This window comes from Dermochelys coriacea, chromosome 16, assembly GCF_009764565.3.
Source record: "Dermochelys coriacea isolate rDerCor1 chromosome 16, rDerCor1.pri.v4, whole genome shotgun sequence".
Lineage (NCBI taxonomy): Eukaryota > Metazoa > Chordata > Testudines > Dermochelyidae > Dermochelys > Dermochelys coriacea.
This window is the reverse complement of record NC_050083.1, coordinates 24,198,843-24,221,664: the sequence shown is the minus strand read 5'-3', so window position 1 is coordinate 24,221,664 and position 22,822 is coordinate 24,198,843. Positions and strand designations below refer to the sequence as shown.

Sequence of the window (22,822 nt, the reverse complement as noted above, 5' to 3'; positions counted from 1 at the left end):
TCAGATATACAGTCAACAGAATGTATATCTCTTCAGAGGCTTTGATGGTTTACCACAAGAATTAAAGGAAACACATCTATATCTATCTATGAAGTATCTATGTTCTCTGATAGAAGACTCACCTTTATCAGAACAAACACCAAAACAGGAACAAAGTCATCTGCCCCAGGGACTGAATCTTCATTGGCCAAACTCAGCAGGTTCATGATGGTTGAACACATTCGCAGAATACACTGCACTTTGTCCCGTGGGGTTTTGTAAGCGCTGATTGTGCGGATTTCGGACTGTGCAGATGGCCATGGTGCCTCCCGGAGATACACCTAAAAAGAAGAAAAACATTTACAATTCTAGTCAGCCCAAGCGATTAAGGCTCTTCTGCAGTGCACTCAAATACTGGAGACTTAAAGGTGGGAGCAGCACGCTGAGGAATGGGAAATTAAGGGACAAAATCAATACAGTACACATGTATCAGGAAGCATCTCTCATTCCATCTGTATAAACAACACTGATAGGAAGTAGTATTAATGGTGTGACTTGCACACAATCAGCTTGTTCTTTTATTGATTTTCCCCAAGATAGTGTTTCAGAAGAAGACGGAGACATGAGGTTCTAGCTTCCATATAAAATGATTTACTGACCCTCACCTGTTCAGAGGTGCAGAACAAGAACTGAACTGGAAGCCAGGAATGCATGAGTTCTAAACCTGCCTCTGACATGGACTTTTTCCTGCGACACTGGACTACTTACTTAACCTCGTTTTGTTTCTGTCTCCCTACCTGTATTATAGGGATAACAATTTCCTCCTTCCTGCGTGGGGGCGCTGTGAGGATTTACTGTTGTAAAGCAATTTGAGGAAGAAACATGCTGCATAAAAAGGGCAAAGTATTATCCAGGTTAAAAACCATTATGCTAGGACTAGTAGCTGAAATTCTGTGCTGTTGCACAGGTATAATTTTTAAAGTCATGTGTGTAAAAAAGCTGAAAATAGCTGACAACTCAAAAATTAGATGGTAACAAACCACAAGTCCCAGTGATGATTGACGCTGGTGATATTCTAAACAAAATTAGCTCTCAGCCATTTGTGGCTATTTCCACTGCTCCACCCTGACTCAACAGATATTCTAGGCTTCAGAATGAGACCTAGACAGTGACAATCCTGGAATCTTATTAGGAAGATAAGGAAGGCAGTATCAGCAGCCATGGGAAGTTGAAGAATTACCTTCATTAGAGACACCCAAGGTTGGACTTGATATCTGTCCCTCAGGGATTGCTTGGGAATAATAGAATTATCCCTGCGTTGATGCAGGGATAGAGATTACTAGAAGTATTTTCCAACCTAGGTAATACTAAGATATTTTAGTTTCCCTGGTGAATATAAAGCACAACTACGATGTACCTGAGTCTTGAGCCCTTTACCTAAGCCACCTTTTTAACAGAGTTACTGCTTGCCAGTTCAGGTGGGTTGGATATTGTCAGTGGAATTTTTTTTTTTTTTTTAAATGAAGGACCCTCCATATTAGTTTAATATTAATCAGTGCACAAGTGACAAATAGTAAATACATCTTCAAACTTGTTTCATCAGTGGAGTATAACAACAGTATCACCCCGTGACAAGGAGTAAACTGTACAGCTACGTCGCCTGCTTTAGGAAGAGAAGTGCTATTATTTCCTCTAATTTTAAATACAAAAATAGAGGGAAGAAGCAGTTGTTACCTCTGGTATCTGAAGGGCTCGGTGGTTTGCAGTCACTACCTTAGACAACCTTTGGATATGCTCATGAAGGACTCTGAAAAAGAGGGGAACAAAAGTGAAGTGAGAAAAACAGAAAGACAGCCAAACAAATGTAGCTTTCATAGAAGAGGTAAAACCCCCTTTTGGATTTCCCATGCAATAAGACAAGTTTATAAATTAGACCTATCTGAACGATACACTGCAGACATAAGAGTGAACAACAGGAACACCATGTACAAATAGTAACCCTGGTCAGTTTGCATTGGCCTCACTAACAGCAGGACTTGCCTTATGGTACACCAAATTCAATACCATGCTGGCTGCAGCGGTCAAAAACCTGGTGCCCTTTGGAAGATGAAAGGCCCAGGAGGCACGTGGCCAACTGCACCAAAACTGTAAATGGAGGATGTGTGCCCTGACAAAGGTTTTAATTAGCCACTGTGGAACACAAAATTACAGGGGTTATCATATAGTTCCTACATCATACAGTTAGGATTATTTTCCTCTGGTTTTAGTAGCTTGCTGCGACTGCAGATCTTTGCATAGGATGCTAAAGTAAAAACCTAAAATAGGTTTTCTGTACGAGAGAGAAACTATTTAATGTAAACAATTAAATTAAGGCAAAACAAAGGGGTTGTGTGGTAAGGCTGGCTTATGTGCCTAGGCAGTCAAGTTTGTTTCCTGGAAAGAGCAGTGCTTCTCCCTCTACACACTGTGAGATAACTCAGGTACATCTAGTCTTGTTCACTTACTGGTCACGCAAAATGTCTCCATCCTGATTAGGGTAGAATGAGAGTTTGAAAATGCGATTCATCACACTGCGTTCTATGGCTAGCTGTGCATCCTGGAGTTGCTCTTCACTGGCATTTTGCCAAATGACATCCTGGGCCATGGCCCCATATAAAAACTGAAGAAAGTCTTCTACTTGGGCTGTTTTATCATCTGCTGCAGTGAGTTTCTGGAAATCTGAATACAAAGCAAAAGCAGGAAACTCAACTAAAAAGGCAAATTAGCAGTTTCCTATGGCACTTCCAGAAAGTAGAGCCAGAAACTGGTCAATGGTGGTAAGGATTCTTGTTTGTAGCTTTGTGGGTGGGTGGTTGGTGGGGGAGTATGGGGAGGAACAGGGTCATTCCAGTGAAGAAATTAGAAAAAAGTAGAGAATACATTTTGCAGACTGTGTGGTCTAAGCACTCTGCTTGGCACTGCACTACTCACTTCATCTGAGGCCCTGAGGAAGTTATCTAATTCTCATGACTAACCCCTTCCCCCCCAAACATCAATACTTTTCTACCTCCCTCACTGTGCACTAGGAAGAGGAAAAGTACTAAGTATAATTACTGTAAAGGTCACCAACAGGGACCAATAGCATTAAGGCTGCTAGACATCATCACTAGGAAGGGAGGAGGTTAAGAAAGCCCATGTGTACCATTTTCCAGTCTTGTATTTGATTAAATATGCATTGTTACTATAGTCATATTCATGTAACAAAATGTATACTAAAATACAGGGCGTGCAATGCAGCCAAGGTAATGCAATGTAACAGGACCACTGGCCATCCCTCTTGGTTCCTCCCACTCAGGACGCACAGCTAGCAATTCTACCCCCTGCAGCCACAGTTGCTAATTCTTCTCCCCAGCCTAGCAGCTCAGATGTTCTTTCAGGACCAAATTTCTCCTTTCCGCCCAGTGAAAATGTTTATTAAGCTGCAGCACAGCAAAGCCCAAAACCATGGAGTGACGATGCATCGCTTGTTTCCTCTACCTTTCTCTGCTCAGATTACTTTCAGATTCTGTATGTGGATAGATTTTTAAAAGTAGTTACTTTAAGGCAGTAGTTCTCTAGACTAAGGTACCCTGTGCCAAGATGAGTCCCATGTATAAGCTTTTCAAACACCAACTGTTCCCTGTCTCCTCCGAGACGCAGTCAGACTTGGTTTCAACCAGTAAACAAATCTATTCTAGAAGTCTAACTTGAGGCACAGTCTATTTATTTTTAAATACTGAACACAAAAAGGTACAGATGACCCACATGCTACATTAAGTTACCTTGAATGAATTCCCTTATCTTTTTTTCTTTGCTTTCCAGAAGTAACCTCACACAAACTGTGGTGAAATATCTGTTGGCCACTTCCTTATCACGTAGAACCCTCTGCAGGAGCCTTTCCAGATGGGCGTGTGTGGTCTGCAGGCCTTGGCGACACCGAGTTAAATAAGCAATATATGGAGCCCTTTTCCTAAAATTAAAAATGCTTCTCTCATTAGGGATCCCACAATAAAGACAGAAGTAGGACATTAGCTACCTAACCTGGTTACAGACTGGCATGAGAGGAGTCTTCAACTCTCCTAGGTTTTATGGAAGAGCAAGTCCTGAATTCAAGCTACTGCACAACCTTCTGTTCAGTGCCTCAGCCTATGCAGTAGGTTACTTACTAGGCAGTAAGACACAACTATCCAAATTCCACTGCTGGTTCACTGCCACCACAGCCCTCCCACTCCAAGAAGTGAGAGACTGCAGCAGAAACTAAATGCAGGTCTCCTGTATGCCAACGCAGAGCAGCACTCTCAGGCTAGCCTAACAACATTCTCTGACTGGAGTTTGTTACTAGTTGGGGGTGATTTAAGGTTTTATGGTTCAATTCCCAGAAAGGAGAGAGAATTTTAGCATTTGGTGGGAAAGTGGAGATGTAAAAAGTTGTCTTTTGCTAAGCCAAGTTGGACACTTCCAATCTGCTAATGGATAAAAACTGCACATGGCAACTGCTTAATAATGATACACAAAACAAATTACCTATAATCCTCTGCAATGGAGGCCAGCAGCTTTCGACATGTCCGGTTATCAAAGCGGCTTACACAGCGCATTGTCTCCTGCAGTTGGGCCATCAAATTCTTATCTTGTAGGTTAATAGCTTCAGCTAACTGAACTTTCAGGAAGCACACAATTTCGTTGTCTGACCAAAAACACGACAGAATTAGTATACTGCCTACATGGTTTTTCCCCCACAGACAGAAATGAGGTGAAAGAGTGCTTTTATCTGAGAGAGCTGCATGGAAAAGCTGGTGCACATAATACTTTCAAATCATTACACTTATGTATGTTAAGCAATATCCAGCACTTGTGTTATTTTGATATACATTTGCTACAATTATTTAGGAAGGGCCTTTAAATGCCCTAGATAAGAGATAAATAAAGGAAAAACTGCAAGTAAAAAACTTAGAACTGCACATACATGTATTATATACATGCAAATGTACACATACACATGTGCACACTTTTCTTAAGCAAAAAGCTGAGTTAATCTGAAAAGACACTAACTCATCTAGTTTCAGAGTAGCAGCCATGTTAGTCTGCATTCGCAAAAAGAAAAGGAGTACTTGTGGCACCTTAGAGAGACTAACAAATTTATTTGAGCATAAGCTTTCGTGAGCTACAGTTCACTTCATCAGATGCATCCGATGAAGTGAGCTGTAGCTCATGAAAGCTTATGCTCAAATAAATTTGTTAGTCTCTTTAAGGTGCCACAAGTACTCCTTAACTCATTTAGTGCATCCTCTCTCATTTTCCTACAGTTTCTCTGCAGCTCCATTTCATAACGTTTTAACAGGAGGCTAAGGTTCTGCCTATACTACAACTTTGCCAAGATACCTTGTTACAACACACTGGAAACTGGGATTTGGCAGGTTGTCCTATATGTGGGGGAAGCATGGAAAAAAAATATGATGAGAGTAGGAGTAGGAAAAACAATGCAAAATAGAGAAGTGTGTGTTTGTACATGTAAGAGGATTTACCTTCAGGGTCGGTGTGATCTGGTAGGCCATTTCTTGTCGAATGGGACAACATTGGGAAGGCAATAGAATCTGCTGAACAAAGAGCCAGTCTCAGTTTCTTCTTTGCATCCCTAAAGAGAACAAGTGTTATTTTCTTTAAATACAGTGTTTCTTAAAACACACTTGCAATGACAAGTATTTACATCTTTAAAATCTCTTAGAAACTTTTTAATGCAATCTTAACAGACTCAGATGGTAAAGATTTAATATTTTCAAATAGTGCCAACAGCAATAATACTTTTGACGATACGCTACGTAGTTCAGCTCTTCAAACAAAATGCTCTCATTTAACACTTAGATTTTGAAAAGGTATCTTTCAGTAAGTACTGGAATGCAACTTCATGAAACTTAGTCCAGACCTTGGTTCTTTCGGAATCTTTACCAACTAAAATTAATGACATCTTTTCAGTGAATTTCATGCTCGTGAAAGGTGTCCAGCTTAGCAACCCTGAAGACTGACATTCTCCATCCATAACAGGCACAGCATACAGACCGTATCACACTGCTTTGACAATGTTCCTCAACACTGATCTGGAGCAGCCTCCCAGAATTCTCGGACTATGAACACTAATCTTTGGCCTTTCCACTGGGACTGTCAAGGTTGCTAATAATTGGCCAACTGAAGTGAAGCCCTACGTTCAACTCACTGGCATTTCTGTTTGTCTGTAACCAGTTACTTTTGAACTCTGCATTCAATCAATTCCTGAATTTCAGGAAACGTTTTAAGCATTAATGGACAGAATCTTTTTGATTTTGGTGAAAGATGGACAAGTAGAGAAGCCTGATGTTCACAAAATCAGGCCCACACAATGCCCACTTGGTGCTGCAGGCAGAAGAATCTCTCTAGTGCTACTGCTGCCTACAGATATCACATGCAACAGCGATAGGTTGCTCTCTCTCACTGGGTGCACAGCTTGGTCTACATAAGCAACAGAGCATTTTCAGTTCCAAAGTGCCAGACATGTTTGTACCAAAAGTGCAGAACTGTATTGGAAAAGCTGCAGCTGGCACATAAGAAAACAGTCCCTGCCCCAAAGAACTTACCATACAGGATGCTCTAATTATGTAGGCACAAGTCCACAAATAACTGGACCAATACCAAAAAATCATGTAGTCTACTGAAGAGATATTGGTAGTAACTACTTTCAGTTACTATTAAGCAGGGCTGAATTCAAAGCAATGACCTAGACGCAATAGGTACAATATACCGGTACCAACCCCCTGAGCAATCCAGTCACCTTGTGTATATTAGCTAGTACATAATTTAATGTATAATATTTAAGCATCTCTACATTAACCCTATATTATTTTAGACATGCGGCCCAGATATCTGGAATCTTCATTAGGGAATTACCTTTCAGGGCTTTCTACCAACACAAACTAAATATATTAATTCCTTTAGCAAACACGAATCCACATGAATATATACAATTCTGGGAGTTTTTTTTGAAGTGTCAGTCCTAAATGGTATATGCACAGAGACAGATGGAACCAATTGCTTCACTCCAAAAGTTAAACAGGCTCATTAAAATAAGTATGAGACCCTTTATCACAGGAGGTTCAAATGCTGAAAGAAACTGGAGGTAGAACAAAAAGGAGAAACCTAGAATGCAGTAAAGCTGAATAAGACAGATGATAGGTGAAAAAGGGCATACAGCTACATATGCTTGTAACATGATATAACAGCAAAAAGCCAATGCAACTTTGGACTGCATTTGTGGAGGCATCACATTATGGGAAAGGGGTGTAGGTCGTTCTCTATACAGCTGTGATGCAACTGCACCTGGGCAGGTGTATTCAGTTCTTAGGCCCCTAATTTCCAAAAAGGGGACAGGAGGAAGTTCAGAGGAGAACAACAGAAATGATCAGGGAGCTAGAAAGAAGGACAAAGAAGAGACCCAGAGAGAGAGAGAAATTATTTGGCATACTAAAAAGTATAAGTGGGAGGAAAAGAGTGGGACTAAGAGGAGGGAAATATAGGTGGAACATCAGGAAAACCTTCTTGAGAGTGTGCTCTAACAGCCTGAAAAATACACTCAGTAGAAGTGGTGGATATCCTATCGTTTAACTACATATTTTGAACTACACTGGACAAAATATCTGGAAGTGTACAGTAAGAAACAATACTACTGGTCCCCAGGAGACCAATTCTTTTCCGCTATTAAGATTTAGGATACCTGCAGTATATATCATGATTTCTCTGCAGATCAACCACATAGCTTCAGCTTTTGTCTTAATCCAACACCAAAATCAAAGTTACACACAGAAATATTACGTTTACCTGTAAGAGAAGGCAGAGTCTTGTGGCTGTGCTACTTGACTTGCAGAATCTGGGAGGTCATCAGCTGACATATTCTGCAGGGCTTCATCACGTGGAGAGTCGTGTATACTTTCACCATCTCCAATTACCTCTAAGCAAACATTCCAACAGAGAATTCATAGAAAGGAACTTGACTGTCTAGCACTATATTGTTTATTTGCTTTTTCTCATTTTTAATTTCCAAGAAGATTTTTTAATTATATGGAAAAGAAACGTAAGTCAATCCATCCATCCATCCACAAACATAAAATAAAGGAATTTTAGAGTAAATTAAAAAAAAATTCAAAATATGTAATGTACAATTTGCTTTTAAAAGGAATCATATAATTCTGTTTTATATCTCAATGTCCTTTTACTGTTTTCCAATTTTTCTAAAAAATTGCTAATATGAGATGCATAAGCTAATAACACTGAGAAATCCCAATTGATTCAATCAAGGAGTTCTGGCCTTGGAGATTATCGCTTAGCTCCCACTATCAGCGTAGATGCAATTATAAATTCAACAAAAAGAGAAATCTCCTTGTTCCTTGCACTAAAGAGAGAGTGTTAATATAGTTCAGGTATTAGTACTATCATTTCACTAGAATATTTAAGGGGTGTTCAACATTACCACCAAGAGGTTTTCTGTTGCCCATTTTTTAATGTTGTGGCTGTAGCACTGAAAAAGTTCTTACCTGCACTTTCATAATTTACTATAGCTCCTTCACTTGGGCTGGTTCGCTTAATAGCATTCCTATATTTGTCCAGGATATCCTCTGCAGCCTGTGCCTGGGCACTTAGCCTGGGATTGGGATCATCTGAACAAGGAGGAAAATATAATGGGAATTAGCTCCATGTGGTGCTGAGTTCAATGCTAAGTGTAAACAACACTGCATAACAAGTTTAAAACCCATTAAGTCTTCAGGGCAGGTACTGACTAACCACAATAACCTCCTCAGTTAGGAAGCTGATTTTGAATATTAAAATGTTCTCTCTATACTAGTATATACATTTTTGTAAAAGGTAATGTTTTGGCTGTTCCAGGAGAGCATTTGGGGTGCATAGTCTTAGTAAAGGAGCTGCAAGGGTAATATCATTTACAAACCTTGAAGTGTTGAGAATCTCTCAGACATAAAGTCATCTTTGTCTTTTTCTTGTTTTTCTTTTTTTCTAAATGGTATGGGAGCTGGAAATTACAGAAAGTCTGTATAAGACACATTATTCATGGAGACAATACAGCATGGAATTACAAACTACATTTAGAAACTGTAAGAAATGGGAAGTTTAACATCATATAAAGGCTCCATGAAGGGCATTTAGATGTGTAAGAAACTGCAAAAGTGATGTCTGAAGCTTCTCAGTAACACAAGTTCTCTTTAAATACAAAAAAGTTAATGACACCCAAGCCTGTGTGTTGAAACAGGAAGCCTATTGTGATCATATTACAAATTATGTCCTTAATAGCTACTAAACTAACCCAGACAATCAGCACCACCAAAAGGCACTGAAGCACAGTGCCTTCTGAATTCAGTATTTTTCATTTACTGATTAGGAATTGAAACTGGCTAGTTTCACAAATTTACTCTAGCCATATGTCCACAGATCCAGAGTTATGCATTGATTATAGCAATGTCAATTTTTTCTGGCAACACCTTCCAATTAATGGTTCCTGATAAAAGTCACAATCCACTGTGCAATACTAAAACATGTAGAAAAACAAAATTCAGTTGTATAAAAGTATTTAAATCCAATTCATTTAAGAAGAGTTTCTCCTCTGTAAACTGGGGACAATGCGGTTCTATTTTCACATGAGTGTTGTGACATTTAACTTTTAGATAATATTTTATGTATGCAAAGTCTTAAATACTAGAGATTATCTTTAAGACTGAATGTATACCTAATATCCTTTACTTCTAAAACAGTACCAATACCCATAAATTCAAAGTCACTTTTGTGATCTACTGGACAGATTGAATCATTTACAAGATCTCCGACTGCACTACCTGACTTTGGTAAGTAATTACCATAACAATCTTGGATTAAAATAACATAGAAAGAGAAGACAGTACTATGAGCCTGGACTGGTGGCAACCTTCATGTAGTCAACTATTCAGACTGACCATTTAATATATGATCTCACTGTAACTGGAGAGTTAGTCACAGAAGTTTTCCTACCAAAGTGCAGATTTATTGAAAGCAATATGCAGCATTTCTAAAGGCGCCAAGAATGTGTAAATGTGAGACTCTGTTACCTTTGGGCATGGCAGAAACGAAACGCTTTCTCCACCAGGGTTTGTTCCTGTCAGATTTCTCATCATCACTATCTTTTCGTTCCTCAATCTATAGGGAAAGTGAACTTTTTACTTCACTCTACACTATGCTGAAATCATTACATGATTTTGTAAAATGGAAGACTGAAAAATATTTTCTTGATTACCAACAACAGATCATATCACATTACCTGCAAAACAGCACTACAACAGAGTAAAATAACCTGCTCCTGAAAGTTTAAGTCCTCCCTTGGAGGGGTGTTTATAAGTTTGAGTGTAACCCTTTGTTCTGGACTAAAAGTTGGTCTACAACAATCCAAGAAAATCTCTCTCTCAAAAAGGCAATGTTTGTTTTCATTACATTGACGCATTTTAAGTTTACCACTACAAGACTTTATGGTTAAAGATTCATTTTGAGGGTCCTACAACTAAAAGCACATCACATAAATTGAAAAAGGGACCTTGTCTATTTGGGCCATTCACCACATCTTAAGCTTTGACTTTTATATGTCATACTACAGGCCACCTTTCAGAAGGTGCCAGAATTGCACTATGCTTCCCTAATTAATATATTTAATGCTAACAACACTAGACACACATTTCTACTCAAAAATGACATGTAAGAAAAAGAACAAACATGCAAAATCAGTTCAGCTTCACACCGGATGTCTTACCTCTCCTCTAGAGGAGTCTTTACTGGGGGATGATGAAGAGGACTGAGGCGCAGCCACCGAAGCAGCTGCCCCAATGTTGGGTGTTTGTGTAGGAAGCTCCCTTTCTTCATTACCAGGCCGCCTGTTCCAGCCAGGGTCACTCATAGGTCTCCGAACTGATGACACTATGTCAGAGCTTCTGCTGCGGACCAGTCTTTCTGGGTAGGAATGCCTTTGTTTGAACGCTTCCAAATCGGCTGGGATGAAGATGTGGGAGCCAAAATTTGGTAATCTGGCCTCATTACCTCCCATAGCTCCTTCCAAGATTGGGGGATCTGGTGGCGGATGAGCAGGTCTTGCATAGTGCACTTTAGGCCGAACCACTGCTGATACACCTGAAGCAATGAAACATTACATAATTGAACCAAACATTAGAATTATACCGTGGTGGTTATGTGTGGTGATACATGCATTTCTCAAATGAGTAAGACTTTTTCCCAGCTAAAGTGGACAGCAGCCTTTGATGTATAGATCTTAAAAACAAGAATAGCCCATTTTTTACAATTTACCTTCGTGTGATGACAAAGGGTCAAACAATGCAAGCAAAGAGTCCGACTGAGAAGGGGGAGAAGTCAACTGACTGGCTCCTGAAACAATACAGAAAGTAGGTCTGCATGTACCATGCACTATTCACGGCTTCTTAGCTAGAGTGCTATACAATACAAATGCATTCACAGAGCTTATGAAACAGGCAGCATTTAGATCCTTTTACAATGTTAATAAATGGTTAACACACTTCAAAATGTACTGACAGGAAGGCACCTGAAAGCACTCACAGGACTGAACAGTCAAATTATTATACAAACTGTAAAAAAGAGAGAGCACAGTGAGGGGAGAGAGTCTCAAATGCAAAAGAGCAGTCAACCTAACTTGGTAGAATAAAGACTCAGATCTCAGACTCTGCAGTATGTCATCACCTCCTCTTTCTAGTCATAAGCATAAACACTTCTGATGAACAAATATGGAGAGAAGAATATTTGTAAGCGTTTTCTCAAAAACCAGAAAATACATTTTCTAAATATAAGTGAACTTTTCTTCTACACAGCATTTACTGCACTTTTTCTTACTGGCATGTAAAGTGTTAAAAGGTTTTACAGTCACAAGTTTAACAATTCCTGATAAGCTCTCATCTAAGATACAGTACATTTTTCACTTACTATCCAAGGACTTTACTTACCATGAACTGTTTCATCCATATCAGGACTTGTCACAGAATCTTTCCCTCCAAAGTCAGAGCTACACTCAGACCTAAGATCCTCGATCTTATTAGGAATATCCTCAGAGGTTGCACTAATACCTTACAAATAACAAAAGAAGGATCTGTGAGGATCTTTGAGACAAATAGAATGCAGAAATCAAAAACATTAAACTTTTTTGTGACAGCTGCAATGAGCTGAGGTGTTCTTGCTGCCAACTCCCAAACACTGAATTCAAGAGAAATGGCAGCTTGACATTCTGAGAGCCATGACTTTAGAATTTTCCTGGTATACGGTTTTGTAACCTTTGGGTTCCATCTTTTTATTACGCTATTTAATATACACAATATATTCTTTGATGCTATGACTGGCAATATAAAGGACCTTAAGACTGACAAATAATTTGCACAAATCTATGACCGGAAATTTAAGGAAGATGCAGCAACAGAGACTACAGAGGCGTGCTACACAAAACGGGATGAAGATAAGCTGAAGACAGGTGTCCATAGTGAAATGCAAGGAAATATTAGGCGATTTCTTAGATTCAGGTACCCTATTGCAAGTCTCTGCTTCTGTACAATCAGATTCTCTGGATTTCACTCTATTTTTAGGAGGATGAAGAGCATGGTACTACCGCTCTGGAAATCAGAGTATGAGCACCAGACAAAAAAAATCCTTTTATGGATGAGAGTAAATATGATGAAACTAAGCACATGGCAAAACATACTGGTTATCATCTAACAAAGCAGAACTTGCTCCTGAAAATAAAAACACACCTGACACGACGCTGAGGCCTGGTGTACTGGGACGAGAACTGACCTCCCTCACATCTGTGTCATCAGAGGTGCTGCCCAGTCCAGAACAGCTTTCCAGCTCCTGCAGTCTTTCCTCCTGCTTTAGATCTGGGGCCTCTAAATAGGAAATGGTGTGCATGCATTACTGTCGGAGGTTATATTCTCTTACAATTCACATGCAAAAAGGTGGTGTAGGGATTTAGATTTTAATGTAAAGAGAGTCTAGCTAACTTTGTGAAATGTACTCTGAAATGGCAACAAATAATTTGAGCTATTTTCAGCCAATTCTACTTTGCTGTACTGCAGGCAAGACAATGCAGATAGTCCTTTATATCTGCAGGGGCATTTTGTTACATCTATTTTTACTCTAACAAAAAACAAAATTTGAATTATTGAGTTTCCTAGCCAGAGACTATGGAATCATATATTAAATGCTCATGAAAACATTGAAACTATGTAAAAATTCTGCCTAGAAAGATTCCCATAGTTCTACGGTGCTCGTTTTATTCTTAGTTTTTCCAGAACACTGTAAACGGTCACCAAGCCATGCTAGATCTGCTCTCACATTATAATCTAGTCTTCTGGCTTATGTGTTCTGTCCATCGTGGTAAGATTAATGGAGTCACAAAGCTTAGCCCCTCCTGTGCATTAGAAATCCTTGTGCACTGCACCTAACTCACCCAAACGAATTAAAAACAAGACACACCACAGCACATCTGCCATCCTCCTAGTCATTGCTCATCATACACCCTTCCCCCACCTCACAGCATTGTAGCAGAATGGCTACAAACCCGCTTATTTTGTGCGGCCAGAGTGCTATATAGGGTATCTGTATTCACAATATGTCAATCTTAAAGACTTCCATAATTCTCAGTTTTATTTTGGAATAATAAGCAATCATCTTTGTTTGAAAAAGGACCACTATGATTATCACCTGCCCTTTGAAATAGCTTGTGTTGTCTTTGGGCAGGTAATATTCCCTCTCAAAGTGATGGTTTCAAGTGATGCACTTATCTAAAACTATTTATGAAATAATGCTTTGCAGTTCATGTCAAAGACCAAACTAAAGAGGAGTTGTGGGATTCTGACCTGAATCACTTGGCAATACCTCCACACTCCAAGCTTCACTGGTGGTTTCGGATATGGTTGACCCTGTGCAGGGGTCGAGCAGCACAGATCCTGAACCAGGCAAACACAGCAAGCTGCCAAGCATGTTCTCTGCAGCTGCACCTGCACAACCAAGAGGGAAGAAAGGATCAGGTAGGAAAGATGAAAGGATTCTAGTAAGACAGACACCATAAATTTTGTGTCCAGTATTAAGTCATTATAAAAAAAAAAGACACATCACAGCTATTGGGGAAAAACAAAAACAAAACAAACCAGAAGAAAGTACCCATAACAAAGGCAGGACAGAGGTCTAAAGTTTTCCTACAAAGAAACTTAGATTTAACAACACATTTATTTCATAACTACAGAGAGACTGAATGAGAGCTCCAAAAGCCTCCTTGCTTTGCAGCAAGCTTAAAGTAAAGTAGTGTTCAGTTTCAGTAGCTGTCAGTTACCTGCAATTTCTTGCAAACGGTCTTCATCAATATTTGGATCGAAGTCACTGCCCAAGACATCTGTACTCCAGGTCTCACTCACAGTTTCTGATATGTCCCTATCATCAGTCAATCCCATCATATCACGAATTTCAAATTTACGGAGCTTGTCATCAAGATTATCCTGAGTCGTAGCTATGTAAAAATAAAAGGTCTCAAAAATTCTCCAATATGCTATAGGACAGGAAACTAATTCTGTCAAGTAAAATGCAGTTTTAAATAACTAGGATCTGTACAGCACTAACAATAATCACAATATTTTGTATATTCAAATAGATGCAATGTGACAACATTCTTTACTCATATTTGAGAAACACTAGAGATTGATTTATGAGAGAAGGTTTAAAAAGTGTATATATTTGCCAAACAGAGCTATCATAATGGTCTACAACTATGAATGACTGACACCAAGGAGTGATTAATTTATGGCAAAAACTGACTGGAAGGGAGATTAGTTTGTGGAAGGGAAGAGGTTGAATTCCTATCAGTTGGAACACTTTGCCCTCTCCAGTTAAAGTGTCGGTAACTACAAAAAATATCTACGGTCTATCATCCTTTTCCCTCTTGAAGAGGAAGGCATCATAAAACAAAAATTTAAAAATATTTTATTATAGTGACTGAGATTTCAAAATATAATATAAAGTTCACTGTTCTGAGAATAACGTTAACATTGTTTTAGTGGACAATAGCTGGCTAATGAAAAAAATGAAAATGTGAGATATTCAAAAAAGTGTGGAAGTAATTAAATGATGTAGAAAGCCCCTTTATTCATCTCTGAGATATCTAATTTAGAGATTCAAACCGATGGATTTAGAGGAATTGTAACAGTCTACACGCTTTGAACTGTGTATCTGCACCTACCTTGTTCATGTTCTAACAGCTGCAGGGCTTCAACACCATTGCTCCCAGAAGGCCCTGCACCAAGCTCTGACACAGACTCTCCTTCTAAATCCAAAGAGGACACAGAATTGGAGCGATTTGAAGGACCTGATGAAAATTGATTTTTCTGTTAGTTTGATCTGAACGAACCTATTTGTTTTCCAAACTCGTAGCATGAACAGTACAAGATGCAACTTACTTGCAAGACTGCAAAAAACTTAGCTGAAGCCTGTCATTTTCAACACAAATTAGCCACCGTATGTGAAATACTGAACTGAGGAACTCAAAAATTCTTCTCAATATGGTGAATTTAGAAAGTGTGTTAAATACCAACATTTCAATTATCTTGTAGAATTGGAAACTGGAACACTTAGCACTCCAGTAATTAACACTTTACAACTTCATAGTGCCACACAACATTAACTAATCTTCAGATACCTTGCCACACATGGTTAGCACATCATTATCGTACTAGCTTTTAGCCAAAATTCAAATACAAACTTTTGTAATTATTACTTTTCTCCAATATCTTGATTTTGTTTATCTTGAAAAACAAGAAGGAGAGAAAAAACTAATTATGGAAAGTTAAATAAAACAACACACATTACCTGGAACATTTGAACAGCTTGTAGAAGCCTATTCAATATCCCATATAAACCCCTCTTTGCTGTATGTGATACTCATTTAAAAGAGCTGTTGTTCTAAGCTCCTAACATTTTGGCATACAAAAAAATTGATGAAAATAAGATTAAAAGTCAGTATGTGAACTAGAAATTTATGGACAATTTAGACTTCAGTTATGCCAATAACATGCACCAAGTTGAAAATCCTTTTATCCTTTTTTCAACTACAGTCAATTTTTGTTCATCCTTTCCAGTACAAAATTATCTTCAGCAACCTGTATGTCAAAGTTTCAGCCAAGAGTGACTTTTTAGGGCCAAACATGAAAGTAGGCTTTCAGGGGAAAATGAAAAGGAGTACTTGTGGCACCTTAGAGACTAACAAATTTATTAGAGCATAAGCTTTCGTGAGCTACAGCTCACTTCATCGGATGCAGGGGAAAATGAGACAGCCTTTACAAAGGCAGATATGACATGCTGTATATAACAGAAGTGTCTTTTAGAATTAAAATCTGACACAAAACTTTTTGAATTACTTAAGTAACCCTTCACCTTCAGATATTCCTTCCAGATTATCGCTGCAGAGGGAAAAGCGCAAGGTTTTATCAGGTTTACCATGGAGTTTGGTTTCATCAACAGGGACATCTCCTTGTCCTCCATCGGCAAGCTGCATGTTTAAGACCTATGGGGGGGGAGGGGAAGGAAGAGAATCAACATGTTTAATTGACCCAGAAAAAATTCATTTTATTTACAATCAGTCTAACAACTGAAACCAGATTTTTTTCAACTTTTTTAGATCTTTAATGACATTGTCAGTATCTAACATCTCACATTTAAAGAAAGGTCATTTGAATCAAAACTGAGCACTTTTCTGTGAAGTAACAGCCTGGTGAGATTTTAAAATAGCCAAGATTTAGACATGCAGTACATCATGAATATGGAACCTCAAATGACTTTTTACTCTAATGCCACCTTAATATCACATAGCAATCGGTAAGTCCAGGACTCCAAGAGAAGGGAATCTGAACTATTGGGCAAGACACTAATAGATGTAAGGAAGCATATTGTCCTCTTATTCAAAGGACACATCATGCCAACAGCTGCAGATGGATAACTTAATACTTGGATATTCAGCCTTTACAAGCTCTGATAGGACAGCTCAAGTTTGCTCCCAAGCAATGTAACGTGGAGTAACATCTCCACAGGCTTGGCAGAATTAACTCTTCATGATTTATTATGCAGCAGTAAAGTCAAGTCTGTTTCATCACTTTCGTTCTAAATACTACGTTTCAAGAGTTTATAACTTGGGCATGCACAGTAACTTCATGCTACAAAATTTTTCTAGAGGATTAGCATAAGACATAATATGCTTGCAAAGCACAGAACAAACCACTTCCTTTGGAGACACTAAAATGTCTTCGCAAAAAGAAAAGGAGTACTTGTGGCACCTTAGAGACTAACAAATTTATTAGAGCATAAGCTTTCGTGAGCTACAGCTCACTTCATCGGATGCATTTGGTGGAAAAAACAGAGGAAAGATTTATATACACACACACAGAACATGAAACAATGGGTTTATCATACACACTGTAAGGAGAGTGATCACTTAAGATAAGCCATCACCAGCAGCAGGGGGGGAAAGGAGGAAAACCTTTCATGGTGACAAGCAAGGTAGGCTAATTCCAGCAGTTAACAAGAATATCAGAGGAACAGTGGGGGGTGGGGTGGGAGGGAGAAATACCATGGGGAAATAGTTTTACTTTGTGTAATGACTCATCCATTCCCAGTCTCTATTCAAGCCTAAGTTAATTGTATCCAGTTTGCAAATTAATTCCAATTCAGCAGTCTCTCGTTGGAGTCTGTTTTTGAAGCTTTTTTGTTGAAATATAGCCACTCTGAGGTCTGTGATCGAGTGACCAGAGAGATTGAAGTGTTCTCCAACTGGTTTTTGAATGTTATAATTCTTGACGTCTGATTTGTGTCCATTCATTCTTTTACGTAGAGACTGTCCAGTTTGGCCAATGTACATGGCAGAGGGGCATTGCTGGCACATGATGGCATATATCACATTGGTAGATGCGCAGGTGAACGAGCCTCTGATAGTGTGGCTGATGTGATTAGGCCCTATGATGGTATCCCCTGAATAGATATGTGGACAGAGTTGGCAACGGGCTTTGTTGCAAGGATAGGTTCCTGGGTTAGTGGTTCTGTTGTGTGGTGTGTGGTTGCTGATGAGTATTTGCTTCAGATTGGGGGGCTGTCTGTAAGCAAGGACTAGTCTGTCTCCCAAGATCTGTGAGAGTGATGGCTCGTCCTTCAGGATAGGTTGTAGATCCTCGATGATGCGTTGGAGAGGTTTTAGTTGGGGGCTGAAGGTGATGGCTAGTGGCGTTCTGTTTTCTTTGTTGGGCCTGTCCTGTAGTAGGTGACTTCTGGGTATTCTTCTGGCTCTGTCAATCTGTTTCTTCACTTCAGCAGGTGGGTATTGTAGTTGTAGGAATGCATGATAGAGATCTTGTAGGTGTTTGTCTCTGTCTGAGGGGTTGGAGCAAATGCGGTTATATCGTAGCGCTTGGCTGTAGACAATGGATCGAGTGGTATGATCTGGATGAAAGCTAGAGGCATGTAGGTAGGAATAGCGGTCAGTAGGTTTCCGATACAGGGTGGTGTTTATGTGACCATCGCTTATTAGCACCGTAGTGTCCAGGAAGTGGATCTCTTGTGTGGACTGGTCCAGGCTGAGGTTGATGGTGGGATGGAAATTGTTGAAATCATGGTGGAATTCCTCAAGAGCTTCTTTTCCATGGGTCCAGATGATGAAGATGTCATCAATGTAGCGCAAGTAGAGTAGGGGCATTAGGGGACGAGAGCTGAGGAAGTGTTGTTCTAAGTCAGCCATAAAAATGTTGGCATACTGTGGGGCCATGCGGGTACCCATCGCAGTGCCGCTGATTTGAAGGTATACATTGTCACCAAATGTGAAATAGTTATGGGTCAGGACAAAGTCACAAAGTTCAGCCACCAGGTTAGCCGTGATATTCTTGTTAACTGCTGGAATTAGCCTACCTTGCTTGTCACCATGAAAGGTTTTTCCTCCTTTCCCCCCCCTGCTGCTGGTGATGGCTTATCTTAAGTGATCACTCTCCTTACAGTGTGTATGATAAACCCATTGTTTCATGTTCTCTGTGTGTGTGTATATAAATCTCTCCTCTGTTTTTTCCACCAAATGCATCCGATGAAGTGAGCTGTAGCTCACGAAAGCTTATGCTCTAATAAATTTGTTAGTCTCTAAGGTGCCACAAGTACTCCTTTTCTTTTTGCGAATACAGACTAACACGGCTGCTACTCTGAAAACTAAAATGTCTTGGATCTATGAATCAGAAGGCTTTACCCTCCTAAGAAAGATAAGGCATGTCTCTGCACAGAATGACAAGGCAGGGATGGCTTAATGAAGGTGGTGTTTATCTGCTTTCAAAATCCAACTGCAGACACCACACATTTACCTGGCAGCAGAGAGATATCAAAGCCATATAAAACACAATACTTACTTTACAGTTGTACTCCATGGCTTCTTCAGAGTCATTAAAATGGACCACGTGTCAACTTTATACACACACACACACACACACACAGAGGGAAGTACTCTGTTAACTTACTACTTAAGCAACCTTCTCTGAGATCCTTCCTGTCCCACAACAGCAGAAAAGCAGAAGATTCAGGAAGTGAATCATTGGCTAGGTAAGTGGGTGGAAGGTTTTGGTTTTGTTAAACACTAGTCTAACTTCTGTTGGGAGAGGGGTCCATATAGTTTGAATGGCCTCCCCCTCAGTAAAAAGGAAAACAGGATGGCTAGAGTAATCGGGAGGGCATTAAACTTACAGCAAAAGCACTCATCACAAAAATCAAGATGTTGAGAACAAAATCAATCACGGACCCAAAGGACACAAAGAGACGAAATTCCTCAGTTGCCCTATATACCAATGCTAGGAGCCTGTAACAAACAAAAAGAATTGGAATTGCTCATTTGTGAGCATAAATTCGATCTACTTGGTATTACTGAAACCTGGTCGGACGTATCACTATTGGAATGTTAAAATCGATGGTTATAACCTATTTAGGAAGGATCAAGTAGGCAAAAAGGGAGAGGGAGCAGCATTATATGTCAAAAATGTTTCCGAGTCATAGATAACTCGGAAGAAAGTGATGATGAATGATTATGGACCAATGTCCTAAGAGATAAAAGCATAAGATGGGATATTAGTTGGTGTCTGCTACAGACCACCAGATCACACTAGGGAACAGGATGACGGCCTCCTTATGTGCCTATCTATAAACTGTAGGCAAAAAAACGTGTCAGGGGGGATTTCAATTTGAGCGTCATATGCTGGAGGTCTCATGCTACCAGTACTAAAACATCCTTGGAATTTCTAAACATTATAGATGACAATTTCCTAACTTAAAAAGTATTGCATCCAAGACAGGGGAATTCTTTATTAGATCTTGTCTTAACAGATAAAGAGGAACCGACCACAGAACTAAAATTAACGGTAGCTTCAAGACAAGTGATCATTCCTTGATCACATTTATAATGTGCAGAATAAAGTCCAGACCAGCTATATATATATATATATATATATATATATATATATATATATATATATATATATATATATATATATACACACACACACACACACACACACACACTTGGTGCTTTAATAGGGCCAATTTACAAAGCTGAAAACAATTACGAGCCAAATCAGCTGGGAGGAAGAATTTAATCAGAAAAGTGTGAATGATAATTGGGAATCATTTAAGAACATCTTACTAGACACCCAAAAATATATAACCAATGGAAGGAAAGTGAAGCAGACAAAAATGAATATACATCAGAAGTTAGGAATTGTAGAAAACGGACATGGGAAGTAAAGGAACCCAAGAATAAATATATGGCAAACAGCATTAAGGACAATAAGGAGTATTTAAAACACATTAGGAACAAAAAGAATCCCGACAAAGGTATTTCCATTACTAGATGGAAATGTAGAATCATCAATAATAATGTGAAAAAACAGATAAGGTAGTTTAATACATATTTCTGTTCTTTATTTGGTGAAAAAACAGAGGATATAATCTCAACCTATGGTCATGATGCCACTCCTTCCATTCCACTAGTATCTCTGCAGGATGTTAAACAGAAGCTACTAAAGTAAGACATTTTTAAATCAGCAGGTCCAGATAATTCTTTGATGCAAGAGTTTTAAGGAGCTGTGCGAGGAGCTTGCTGGGACCATTAATGCTGATTTTCAATATGTCCTGGAACCTCCCCAGTTCTCCAAAGGGCTGTAAGATAGGTACTGTTGTGCCAATTTTTAAAAAGAATAACAGGATGACCTGGGCAATTATAGGCCTGCCAGCCAGACGCTGATGTCAGTCTCAATTGAGACTTAAAGGTGGGCAATGTAATTAATGCAAGTCAACATGGGTTCATGGTAAACAGACCCCGTCGAACTAACTTGATATCTTTTTTTGATGAATTTACAAATTTGGTTGATAAATGTAATATACTTAGACTTCTGAAAGGTGTTGGACTTGGCCCCCCCACAATATTTTAATGAAAAACTAGAATGATATATTGCACACATTAAATGGATTACAACTGGCTAACTGACAGATCTCAAAATGTAACTGTAAACTGGGAATTTTCATTGAGAGGCTGTGTTTCCAGTGGGGTCCTGTAGGAACAGTTCTTGGCCCTATGCTATTTAACATTTTTATCAATGACCTGGAAGAAAACATAAAACCATCACTGATAAAGTTTGCAGATGACACAAAAATTGGAGATGTGGTAAATAATGAAGAAGATAGGTACTGATTCAGATTATCTGGATTGCTTGATAAACTGGGTGCAAGAGAACAATGTGTGTTTTAAAAAACAGCTAAATGTAAATGTATACATCTAGAAACAAAGGATGTACGCCATACTTACAAAATGGGGGACTATCCTGGGAAGCAGTGATGGAAAAAAGATTTAGGGGTCATGGCGGATAATCATTTGAATATGAGCTCCAAGTGTGATAATGTGGGCAAAAGAGCTAACACAATCCTGGGACGGATAAACAGGGGAATCTTGATTAGGAATACAGAGGTTATTTTACCTCTTTATTTGGCACTGGTGCGACCGATGCTGGAATACTGTGTCCAGTTCTGGTGCTCACAATTCAAGGATGGTGATAAATTGGAGAGGGTTCAGAGAAGAGCCATGAGAAGGATTACAGGGTTAGAAAATGTGCCTTATAGTGATGGCCTCAAAGAGAGTAATTTATTTAGATTAACACAGCCAAGGTTAAAGGGTTACTTGATTACAATATCTAAATATCTATATGCAGAACAAATATTTAATAATGAGCTCTTCAATCTAGCAGAGAAAGATATAACATGGTCTAGTGGCTAGACGTTGAAACTAGACAAATTCAGACTGAAAATTAAGTATAAAATTTTTCACAGTGAGAGTAATTAACCATTGGAACAATTTACCAAGGGGTGTGGTACATCCTCCATTGCTGGCGATTTTTAAACCAAGACCAGATATTATTCTAAAAGGATGTTACTTTAAAATGTTCTAGGAATTATTTTGAGGAAGTTCTATGGCCTGTGTTATACAGGAGGTCAACCTACATCACAATGGTCCCTTCTGGCCTTGTAATCTATGAATGGAAAGCTGTGGCACACCCATCTACCTGTTTAATCTAGATGCCGTATTAATCATTATAAATAGAAATCAGTTGTGGTTTGGAGAACATTTGCAACACCTAAATACAATAAACAAAGGGTTTTCGCCCTAATTCTCCAATTTAAACCTTGTCTTAGTTTATCACAAATTTAGTATTAT

General features: G+C 39.0%; 1 protein-coding gene across 3 annotated transcripts in view; it reads right to left on the bottom strand.

Annotated features, from left to right (window-relative positions):
- GAPVD1 (GTPase activating protein and VPS9 domains 1) overlaps nt 1-22,822 on the bottom strand; it is a 64,906-nt gene that overhangs the window by 4,681 nt on the left and 37,403 nt on the right. For 2 of the 3 annotated variants that reach the window (XM_038374325.1, XM_043498681.1), the window contains exons 8-25: nt 16,483-16,612; nt 15,293-15,418; nt 14,393-14,566; nt 13,920-14,060; nt 12,813-12,947; nt 12,018-12,137; nt 11,350-11,427; nt 10,802-11,175; nt 10,110-10,197; nt 8,963-9,043; nt 8,553-8,675; nt 7,840-7,969; nt 5,520-5,629; nt 4,522-4,681; nt 3,780-3,967; nt 2,484-2,697; nt 1,714-1,786; nt 123-320 (exon numbers count right to left, since the gene is read on the bottom strand). In XM_038374325.1, the coding sequence (XP_038230253.1) occupies nt 123-320; nt 1,714-1,786; nt 2,484-2,697; nt 3,780-3,967; nt 4,522-4,681; nt 5,520-5,629; nt 7,840-7,969; nt 8,553-8,675; nt 8,963-9,043; nt 10,110-10,197; nt 10,802-11,175; nt 11,350-11,427; nt 12,018-12,137; nt 12,813-12,947; nt 13,920-14,060; nt 14,393-14,566; nt 15,293-15,418; nt 16,483-16,612 (2,643 nt within the window). The remainder of the gene's footprint in view (nt 1-122; nt 321-1,713; nt 1,787-2,483; nt 2,698-3,779; nt 3,968-4,521; nt 4,682-5,519; nt 5,630-7,839; nt 7,970-8,552; nt 8,676-8,962; nt 9,044-10,109; nt 10,198-10,801; nt 11,176-11,349; nt 11,428-12,017; nt 12,138-12,812; nt 12,948-13,919; nt 14,061-14,392; nt 14,567-15,292; nt 15,419-16,482; nt 16,613-22,822) is intronic. The other variant, XM_043498682.1, reaches the window with a different exon arrangement.